Here is a 12,082-nt window from a genome sequence, read left to right as displayed (position 1 = left end):
CAATAACCTTCCACCTTAAAGCCGACCGATCGACCCCCCGCTTACAACAAGTATCGCCACAACGAGTGGCCCAACGTCAAGTTGTAGTTTCATTCCATTCAGGTATGGACTTTCAAATATTTCTCTAGGTATCTCTGTTTATATCTCTCTCCGACATTCTGAAAATGTTGCATACCTTAATATGATTCAAATTTCCTTACTAAAAAATATAAACTACAGTAGTTGTAATAGAACACAGAACAGTAAGTACTTAAAATACAATATTAATATTTTTTTTTTAATCCAGGATGAGAAATATTATTTAATTTTATATGAGCTATTAAAAGAAGTATCATACTATGCAACTGAAATGTAATTTTCATATTTTATTGTTTCAATTAATATCAAAAAAAATTACCACTCCACTGACTTTATTACGTCACCATTATCTAGTATACCCGTGTGCTTGTACAATAATATTACAAGGAAAAAACGAAGAAAGAATACTATGGGTTAGGAAATATAAAATTAGACATTGACTTCACTAATGATAGAAGCATTTTATTTTGAAATCCCATTAAAGACAGAAAATCATTACCGAACTAGTAATAATTAATGAAGTATACAGTATGTAAGGACAAATCAAGTTGCATCAAAGTGTGCAGAACTGAAGCGAATTCTCGGTTGAGTTGTAAACCACCTCTGTTAGATTTGAACACTGAGCTTTGACTTGACCATTTCAGTGTAATGTTATCCAATCAACCATCAGTTGATTCCCATGCTGCTCCGCCCAACTCAACGCGGTCTGAAGTTGATCGTTCTTCAAGTTCTTGTCGGCGTTGAGCCGCAGGAGCAGCTGCACCAGCGGCAGGGAGTTGTACTGAGCGGCCAGGATCAGCGGGGTGTTGTTGTGTTCGTCCCTCACGTTGACGTCGGCCTGGCGCGCCAGCAGTAACCTCACCGTCTCGACCTGCTGGCCCTTCGCCGCGCCGTGTAGCATGGCGTTGGTAGACTCGTCGGTGACGTCAGGGTAGCAGCGTGCCAGCTCGTCCGCCAGCGCGTCGTAGCCGTTCTGCCCGATGTGGAGCATCGGCGCGGGCTCTGTGATGTTCTGCACCTGACTGTACGCCTCAGGTTCGGTGTTTACCAGTGCCGTGATCAGGTAGTTGCGCAGGTTTCCCCAGTTCTTGGTGTTGTTGTATGTGTAGACCTACAAGATTAAAGTTTATCCGAGAGCTGAGAGCAGAGACAAATTTTTTTCTTTTCACGAATGACGTTATGAGAATATTTACAGATCCGGCAAGAACTTTAATCCTTAACAAACTGTAGATAAAACTGAACTTTAAAATCGACATAATTTTAATAATTGTATAGTTTTAAGGCAGAGACACCGAGAGTTGTATAAACTTATGCTTTTGTATGAAAGGAAACAAATTTGTTATAAAAAAAAATACCCATTTACCATTGATAACAGTTCAACAACTAAATTTTCCCGGCAAAAAATACTTGCTGTTTTTCTGATTTACATTCAAATATTAATTTTACAATGTGTTTTTTAGAGGAGGGGGTTTAAAGTATTTCATGTTTTCACATTAAAGTAGACCTATGTCACAATAGCTCAAGTCATCAAAACGTCAACACCTTACAATAATTTGGAAATACATTTCTCTTTTGAATACCTTCTGCCTACCGCAAAATAAAAAGAAAAAAATTGTGTCCCCTCGAATCACTCTATTATGTGTCAACACGATTGTTTTTATGTTAACACAACCGCTCGCCTGATTGACGATGAGGTCTATACAGAAGGGTTTGCATTTGTTAAGGACTATAAGAGAACAAGTTAAAACAGGCAAATGTGTTTCATGAAAGCAGAGTAGTATTTTGTAACACAAATAATGTACTTACATGATCACATTCGAGTATACCAGCTGTTGCCTGAGCCACCAGAAGGGACACGATTAGAACGCCAATTGTTTCCATCTTCTTTTATATGGTGGATTAAGAACCTTTAATGAAACAAATTTATTCATACTAATCCTATCTTGCATAAAATATAGATTGTCTTTGCATGCTCAAATATATAAATAAATTAAAATGTTGTGGCTTTAATTCCTGTACACTTTTTATTTATTTCAAAAATATTTTGAATTATGTTATTATAACAAATCTTTGAACAAATGACTAAATATTTTAAATAAATTAAAGAGTAATAATTTTCAAAAACTAGATTTATGTATTTAATGATGTAATTTTTTTTAATTTTTTTATACATATTTTCTTTGAATTAAAGAATTTTAATTTTCTGACTTGTTGCTGGATAATAAATGGCAATGTAGTTAATATACGGTGTCAGTTGTTTCAGTATGTAAAAATTTATGAGTGATATTTTATGTAAAGAACATTTGTTTTTTGGTAGTTTATAAGCCTAAATCACAAAAAATTTGTTATATACTAATATATTAATAAAGTAAAATAAATTTCCCCGTTATTTTTTACTGCTTGATACTTTTCCTGTTTAAAATACATATTTTTTAATTGTTTAAACATAATCAAAAGATGACTGATGCATGAACTATAAGTATCGACTCAATATATAATATAGCCATAAGATTCTTAGATTTCTTATAACACATTATGATATAAAATATTGAAGTCACAGACTATTCTGGTACAAAATTGGTAGTAATTTCTTAAAATGCAATCAAAATGTTTAATCTTTTAAAAGCGTTATTTTTTTCGTTCATCTCAATATTTTATATATATATATTAGGTCACTTTAAAAGTTCATTGCGATAATATTCCATGAACCAAATATCATTATATATATATATATATTTTTTTAAACCTCATAAAAAATAAATAATTAATGAAAAAATATTAAATATTCTCAAAAATATATCGGAATTGATTTTGATACTCTTTCCAAACTATAATCATGATTCAAGTTTCGAAGATTCCGTTGGGGGTATTAATACTAATGTAAAATTGTTGTAGTTTTGTGTAGCCTAAGTATTCTTTTTCTTTAAGGAAGAAAATAACACCAGTGGAAAGTGTCATTAACGATTATTATTATATATTTTGTGCAAAACCATTTGTATTATTATACATACCCTCAGGAAAATTTTAATAATTTTTAGTATAGGTTTATTGTAATTCGTCATCAAGTACAAAACAAGAAAATAAGTTATTGGTAAAATTTCAATAAAGTGAGGAAACATGCTTTTAAAAATGAATATACTTGAAAACATTATTTAATATGAGAGAATATTTCAGAAAATATTTTAAATTACACTGATTATCAAAGCATGGATGAATATGCACAAAAATTGTTAAGGTCATTTCTTCATAAAATGCATTTACGAGTTCAGTTCCAAAACTTTCAGATTTTTTTTAAACTGGTATTGTTTAGGAGCTTGAAAATTATTGATTAATACATCTCAATTAAATCGAACAATTAGTTAAATAAACAATGAAATTTAGTTACATTTTACTAACAACTTTTCATATTATAATAACATATTCCTTACTAATTATTATCATACATGAGAAATTTGAAAATTGTTTCTTAAATAAATGAAAATTTCAAAATTGTTTTAGTATATTTTAAACGGTAAAATGCTGCTTACCTGAAGCTAAAGTGCGAGACTGGTACACAGTAGCTGTAAGCTTACCAGTGCTTGCTGCTGAACAACTGCTGAGATGGTCCCGGCAGGAGGTCTTTATACGGGCGGAGGGCTGCATGTCACCGGGGTCATCAACAATTCAGAGGTGAGAGGTCATGGTAGCAAGATATACTTAAATACTGATAATGTTATTTGCATACATAATTCGGTTTTTCAGTTAAACGAAATTTTAAGAATTTAATTTTCCTCGTGCAATAGTTTTCCTGCTTAAGATCTTGTCGTTTATGCTATAAAATATTTTGCTAAATACAATGTTGCGTGCCTTAAGGATTTTGTATAACAGACCAATTTTTCAATAGTGTAGACTATATTTATTTTTATTAAAATTTTATGAACGTCGAACTGAAATATATTTTTTTTCCTGCGTATACATACAAACAAAAATATATATACAAAAACATCAGTCGTTCAATTTCTAAGTGCAAATTTTGTTTTAGGATAAATCACCAAATATTAAAAATACTAATTGTAGATTTTTTTTAAAGTTAAACATTTATATAGATTTAAGTACAAAAATGAATTGTTAAGAGAAGAAAATTGAACAAAATATTTATTTTTCATTTCAATCGAGAGATTGTGCAGACTATTAAAATGAATAAACTGAAATACTTTAACTTCCGAATACAGCCAAAAATTAAAGATATATCATTTTTTAAATATGTAATTCATAAAATAATGCGTACAGCGAAATTTCTGGATTTTCAGGCGCTTTTGAAATAAAAAAATACTTTACTGAATATAACATTTAGCGTATTTTTCCTTTAAGTGTTATCAGGCAAATAATTACTAATACGTTCATTAATGGTTTAATATAAAAAATTATAAACTATGTAAGCAAATGAAACAAAAATTTTATAATTTAAAAACTAAAAAAAAAAACTAATTTGTGTTTTATTTTGTGTTTGTTTCGACATTACGGAAAAGCTACTAGAAGGATTTCGATTATATAATGTTTTGTTAGTAATATTTTAGGATAACATACCTATTTGGCTGTATACGGTTTCGAAACATAACATCTGAGAGAGTGAATAGATAATATTTTTAAAAACTAAAAAACATGCCTTATATAGAAAACCAAACTAAAAAATATAAAAAATTTTTTAATTAACTTGAATTAAGAATAGAGTAATTTTTTTATAAATATAAATTAATAATAATGTAAATAAGAAAATAATGTTGCCTATTTTATTTAAAAAAAGCGTGGGGTGCATGGTGTCAATAGTTATAAATATTTTATTAACAGATATGGGTAGAAGGATTATCATTTCGATAATATCTTAAAAAGCACCCCACGCTTTTTTAAAATAAAATACATGATTTTATTATTTACATTATGATTAATTTATATTTATAAAAAAAATTTACACTAATCTTAATTCAAATTTATTAAAATTTATTTTCTATTTTTTAGTTTTGTTTTCTATATAAATAGTGTTTTTTAGTTTTTTAAACTATTATTTATTTTCTACTTTTTAGTTTTGTTTATTTATAAAAGTGTTTTTTTCCTCAATTTCTTCCAGGTAAAAATCCTTAAACTGTAAGTTTTGCTCTCTTTCCAAATATGTTTTTTTATATATCATCTGTCAAACTTATCCATATTTTCCGTGTTTGATGTCTTTTATTTAATTATTTACTGACCTTGGCATAGTTTGGAGTATTTGTAACTGCTTGGTGTAGATTTGCAGGTTGGTGTTCGAGTGGAATTTCAAAAATCTGCTTATCAGGTGTAGCTATTGAGGTTATGCATATGGTGTTTTTACAAATATAGATAATATTCTCTTCAAGAAAGTATATTGTTCACAATAATCATAACCCACTCTCACTGTTCATTCAAATAAATGTCACAATATTAAGTAGGCTTTGTTTATATCGCGCCAAAGACAAACTGAAAGAAAAGAGTTCACACATGAGCGAAATGGTTTTCTTTACATATATATCTTTGTTTCATTTTACCAATAAATTGACAAAAATCTTATCTTGCAAATAGATTAATGGAATTATCTTATCAAATTAGTGTATTGTCATCGGTCCTCGATAATTCTACAAAGTTTGAATGAAATCTGGCCGTTTAAAGTGGGTCAAAATCGCACCCAAAGGAATCGGTTACAAACATACATACAAACAAACAAACATACAGGTGAAGCTAATATAAAGCGTGTAAAAAAGGTTCATGTTGTTTTATGATATAAAAAACTTATCGTTAAGTTAATGAAGTAAACTCATATATTTTAAGTTTACATCGTAAAAAATAAATTATTGAGTAATATTTTGGGTATTAGACATGGATTTATAATAGCTAACCTAGTTAATTATAAAATTCATGTGTTTCAATATTTAAAGGCACTCATAACATAACACTTGGGCACTCATTGTTAACAAAATGTAACTTAAGATTATTTAAAATTTTGCCAAATTTATAAGGATATGCAAAATGTGTTTTAACTACATTTCTGGACGCGAATCACGTGTACTTTCCGCACCCGCTGCAAGAATACTCTGACAGAATCGTTAAAGTGGCAACGTCGACAACAAAACATTCGGTAAGTGGACGGGAATTTTAACATTTATAAAACTGCTCCGATAAAAGCGAAAAAATCTCGAAAAAATATTAAACACATGCTTTGGACCGGATTTTCGACAAGGAATGTTATTAATACTGGCAAAAAGTTTGTATTTATTAAACACTTAATACTGTAACGTTTCCCTCTGTCTTTGTAAATTTTGGTTAGCGCCATTGGTGTGTATACCAGCATAGTCTGTTACTACGCATTTCCGTTCCTTTACTTCCGTCACATTCACTTAATTATTCCAAACAAATGCCGTTTAATGTGTACATCAAAGACTTTCCACTTTTTCTTTACTATTTGTCAAAAGTCAAACCCTAGGAGATAGCGTGTAAATAGAAAATCACATTTTGTAAAAAAAAAATTATTATTTTTAAATTTACCAGATTAATTTTTAAGATCTTAATCAAAACCAGCATATATTAGACTAGCGAAGGAGTGAAAAAGGATTAAGTTTGGGTTAAAAGATTTTACAATCAACCAAGTGGAACATACATTATTGGGTAAAAGCATAAACATAAATGAAACACCAAATTTAATTTTAATTGTTTTGTTTTTCGCAATTGTGCTACTAAAGAGGTGAATTTGAATTTAGTTTTTTTTTATTTAGTTTGTATCTAAAATGCTCATAAAGCGTTAAGTGCGATATTGAGTACGTATAATAAACACACAAAACACACAGAAGTTAAGTAGTATAATGTTGCTACCTAAATTAAATATTTAGTTGCGAAAGAATCTCAAAACCTTAAAATTTATTATTTGGGAGATAATTGAGCAAAAAATTAAATTTATAATGACTAAGCGCATTAAAAGTCCAATGGAAACACAAATAAAAAAATTAATCATAATCTACCTTACAAAAAATACTAACATTATTATATAACAGTTCCTCCGAACACAGGAGTAGGAGTTTGGTGAATGTGTTGGTGTACGCCATCTTGGATTCTGACGCCACTTTGGCCATCTTGGTTGACCTTGACCTTGAAATACAAAATTTGCCCAAAATTACCCCAAATCAGCCAAAATGTTATTGTTTTTAGTGGAAAACATTCCGCCAAAATATCTCAAAAATAAAAAAAATAAAAATTTTCTCCTTTTCGCGGAAAAAATTCCCGTTTTTAAAGATAATTTCCCGTTTTAGTAATTAAAAATGTCAACGGTTCGAAAATTACCCAAAGCGACTAAATTCCCCATGGGCAAGCCGCCCTAAGCGGCCGAGGTCATGACATCAGTCATTAGGATGTCACAGCCACCAACTTTAATTACAATGTAATCGTTGCAATTACCATTACGTCCACTATCTTGAAAATCCGTTAATTTTATGTTAGGAAATCGGGAAAAATTTTTAAACTATTGAAAATTTTATATAATAAAATTTTAATAAAACGTTAGGCCATTATATACTTAAAAAGTTACATCCACCATATTGTAAATATGTAGTTATAATTTAAATACTGAAGAAATTTTAATTTAATAAAAAAAATTTGCAATTTTATATGAATAAAAATTTAAATAATAAACGCACTTACATCATTGACTCTTCACTTCAAACCGAGTGAAGACCAAACAAAAAGGGGATGGATCCTTCCTCCACGAAAGCAAATGACAGATGACCTCCCGCCAACAGTGCCAAAGCAGATATATCGGCAGATAGTATGACGTCACGCCCACGTCTTATTTTCATCTCCTGGGGCCGCCATATTGGATCTGACATATTGTTTTCGTCTACAAGAGGGTGCTACGGCCATGTTTGTTTAATTAAACAGCATATATTAGACTAGCGAAGGAGTGAAAAAGGATTAAGTTTGGGTTAAAATATTTTACAATCAACCAAGTGGAACATACATTATTGGGCAAAAGCATAAACTTTAATGGAACACCAAATTTAATTTAATTTGTTTTGTTTTTCGCAATTGCGCTACTAAAGTTGTGAAAATGGGTTTAGTTTTGATGTTATGACGTCTTATATATCGATGAACGCCGGCTGCACGCACGAAAAAGTGTCCCGTAACGCACATTGTCCCACTACGATGTGTCCCGTTACGCTCATTGCACGCTTGTGCCGCATCTCCTTTCCACTCGATTGGAACAACCATAGATTTTACTTTTCAATCATGTTTTCGTCGTTTGGATTATTAATATTATGTAATTTAACGATCGTCCACCGATTTTAAGCACAACCGGTACGGTTATTTAAAAGTAATGTTGAATTTTCAAATACGTTTTTGTACGAACAATGGTGTATTACAGTTACACATAATAGTTCAAATTACACCCGGGATCTTTTGCACAATGTTTAAAAAAATATTGTCACAAATTATAAATAAGTTTGGTGTATTTGGGATGAGTATTTAATATAAAAACCTTTAATAAAAACGAAAGTATATAATTCCCCTACGGTGCTGTCATCTACGGTGACGGACGCGAACCGAACGAATCGCGCTATCTACCTGCTTCCGCGGCAACAAGGTATTCGTTAATACATATTTTCCTTTGTTTATCGCGAGAGCGTTGTTATTAATGAATTATAAATAAAATTTCCTGCTTGGGGACTCAATTGAATATCATTTTGAGCACTGGAAGACATTAAAACGTAAAATATTCTCGACGAATTTTAATCTGTGGTTTTTATTGCTTATTACAACAATTTCGGCAATAAAAACTCATTATTCTTGCATTTTTAAAATCTGATTACTAGTTTAATTTCAAGTATTTATCCTATTATTATTAAAAATAGTAGCATCTGTCGGCGAGTGCAGTAATAATAGGTTATGTTACAATTGACTAAAGAATTATGGTGATTCATATAATTATTGATGATAGATATTTGATTACAATTTTAATTATATGAAAACTTGATTATAATTATATTTAAACTTTATACCTAAACGCCAGTTTTTAAAATTAATAACAAGTCATCTACACGTGAACTGTTTTGTCGACTGTTTATAAAGTGAAGTGAAAAGTTAATGTGGTTTTCATTGCTTATTACAACAACAAATTCGACAATAAAGTTTAATTATTCTTGCATTTTAAAAATCTGATTACAAGTATAATTACAAGTATTTATTATTTTATTATTAAAATTAAAATGTTTCTATTTTAATCAAAAAAGTATGAAATCATTTGATCAATGTTTTGTTATGAAGTTGTCACGTTAAACTATCGTCCGTAAACCGACTTTACCGACAACCAATTTTTTTTTTATTTAGTTTGTATCTAAAATGCTCATAAAGCGTTAAGTGCGTAATTGAGTACGTATAATAAACACACAAAACATACAGAAGTTAAGTAGTATAATGTTGCTACCTAAATTAAATATTTAGTTGCGAAAGAATCTCAAAACCTTAAAATTTGGGAGAAAATTGAGCAAAAAATTAATTTTATAATGACTAAGCACATTAAAAGTCCAATGGAAACACGTATATAAAATTAATCATAATCTACCTTACAAAAAATACTAACATTATTATATAATATTTACTCCGAACACAGGAGTAGGAGTTTGGTGTATGTGTTGGTGTACGCCATCTTGGATTCTGAAGCCACTTTGGCCATCTTGGTTGACCATGACCTTGAAATACAATATTTGCCCAAAATTACCCCCAATTAGCCAAAATGTTATTGTTTTTAGTGGAAAACATTCCGCCAAAAATCTCAAAAATCAAAAAATTAAATATTGTCCTTTTTGAGGAAAAAATTCCCGTTTTGAGGGATAATTTCCCGTTTAGGTATTTAAAAATGTCAACGGTTCGAAAATTCCCCAACGCAACTAAATTCCCCATGGGCAAGCCTCCCTAAGCGGCCGAGGTCATGACCTCACTCATTAGGAGGTCACAGCCACCAACTTTAATTACAATGTAACCGTTGCAATTACCATTACGTCCACTATCTTTAAAATCCGTTAATTTTATGTTAGAAAATCTAGAAAATTTAAAACTATTAAAATTTTTATATAATAAAGTATCAATAAAAAGTTAGGCCATTTTATAATTATAAAGTCACATCCACCATATTGTAAATATGTAATTATCATTTAAATTCTGATGAAATTTTAATTTAATAAAAAAATTGCAATATTATATGAATAAAAATTTAAATAATAAACGCACTTACATCATTGACTCTTCACTTCAAACCGAGTGAAGACAAATAAAAAGGGGATGGATCCTTCCTCCACGAAAGCAAATGACAGATGACCTCCCGCCAACAGTGCCAAAGCATATATATCGGCAGATAGTATGACGTCACGCCCACGTCTTATTTTCATCTCCTGGGGCCGCCATCTTGGATCTGAAATATTGTTTTTGTGTACAAGAGGGTGCTACGACCATGTTAGTTTATTTTTTACCCGCAAGAATGCTTCAATATTTATGCCAGGGTGCCCACCATATTGAAATTTGTCCGCCATATTGGACATTCGTATTTATTTAGCTATAATATAGGGATTAATAACTAAATAAATCTGCAATTGATATACTGATTGATTTAATCAGTTCTTGTCCATGGATAGATAATTTTCGATGCATAAAAACTAAGTTTTGGTAAAACACTCTTATTTAATTTAATATTGTGGAAAGTCATAAAATTAGCTTAGGGTCTTAGTCTTCCAGCCTCCAGTAATCCGATGTTGACATATTGGCCGTGATATTAGAAATAACTATTATTTGCTTTAGAAATTCAGAAAACGTTTCAAAAATCATCAAAAAAGAATCACACAATGTACTAATTTATTCGATAGATTTCCTTCCTTAGTTAGATCCTTGGTCAATGCAAAAAATACAAATTTAATTAAAGATCACTTAAATTTACTTTTTCAAGCTATAGGTTCAATAAATACATCAACAAAATTAAAAACTCAATTTTAATACATAATTTCTACTATTCTAGAGGGACACTAATTAAAGTTCACTATTTATAAAACAGTTCTCCATTGGTTTTAACTGACTAATTCTCAACACAAAAAGTTTTAATGAAGACAGAAACCAGCCAAATCCTTTTCTTGCATAATATTTTCTTCCCGACAGTGTTACTTCATACTGTTTTAACAGACTGCTTTCCATCGTTGGAATTGTAAATGGGAGTATTCATGTCTTGAAAGCGCACTTCTTCACTTTGTGCTCGAAAAGAAGTGGTTTGACATATACAGTCCAAACACATGTTATAGTTCAGAGAATCGTACGTTGCTACTTCATCTGTAAGCTGAGTGATTATGTTCTGCTTGATATGATCAAGAAAACTTCAAACTTCTATTTCACTTACTACATTTATTTAGATAATAGTAGTCTTCTAGCGTTCCACGAAGTGCAGAAATAGCCAAGTGGAATCCGTTATCATTTAGCTTTAATGCATTAAGCACAGTCTTAGGTATAGATTCATGTCCAGGAAATATCGCAATTGGTTGCTGATAAACAGTTTTTGTTCTTGTATGCATACGAGTCTCCAATCTAAAGCAAGGAGTCGAAATGTGTGCAGGTAGTTCAACAGTAGGGTCATGGATTTACCTTTTACAGTTTTTCGCATTCCATCGCAAGCTGTCAATATGTGTAAACCATAAAATGGCACTCATTGCAGCAAAACTTCATAAAAGAAGAATTCTCCACACAAATGTTACTCTCATGTCTTCTTGCATCATGGGAAAATGCGAATGACATATCAAAGTAGCTGCAAGGATGCCTAATTGATTAAGAGGAACATTTGAGGCGCAAACCAGATTATCCCGTAACTTATGTGGTACCAATTCCCCATGTACTCTTTAGCACATCAATCAATCATTGTTGTTGTGAAACCACGCAGCAGAACCTTTGCATGTCTTTATGTGTCTTTTAAAATTAACATTTCGTGCAAATTTCTTGC

At 30.6% G+C, this 12,082-nt stretch overlaps 1 protein-coding gene across 1 annotated transcript; it reads right to left on the bottom strand.

Moving 5' to 3' along the window:
• Positions 1-519: 519 nt before the first annotated feature.
• Positions 520-3,673, bottom strand: LOC134529372 (GA-binding protein subunit beta-2-like). The gene is made up of 3 exons (XM_063363367.1): positions 3,606-3,673; positions 1,885-1,985; positions 520-1,189 (listed from the first exon to the last, which is right to left on the bottom strand). Exons 2-3 carry the CDS (start codon positions 1,957-1,959, stop codon positions 719-721), a joined length of 546 nt encoding a protein of 181 aa, XP_063219437.1. The 5' UTR covers positions 1,960-1,985; positions 3,606-3,673; the 3' UTR covers positions 520-718.
• Between the last annotated feature and the right edge of the window lie 8,409 nt (positions 3,674-12,082).

The sequence above is a fragment of the Bacillus rossius genome, chromosome 1, assembly GCF_032445375.1.
Source record: "Bacillus rossius redtenbacheri isolate Brsri chromosome 1, Brsri_v3, whole genome shotgun sequence".
Lineage (NCBI taxonomy): Eukaryota > Metazoa > Arthropoda > Insecta > Phasmatodea > Bacillidae > Bacillus > Bacillus rossius.
Note: the sequence above shows the minus strand (reverse complement) of the source record. Positions and strands in the feature narration are given on the sequence as shown.

Bases quoted from the DNA above. Each gene is read 5' to 3' on its own strand.
- LOC134529372 (XM_063363367.1), bottom strand. From the start codon at position 1,959: ATGGAAACAATTGGCGTTCTAATCGTGTCCCTTCTGGTGGCTCAGGCA. The intron at 1,190-1,884 runs GTAAGTACATTA...TTAATCTTGTAG, and splicing joins GTATACTCGAATGTGATCAT to GTCTACACATACAACAACAC.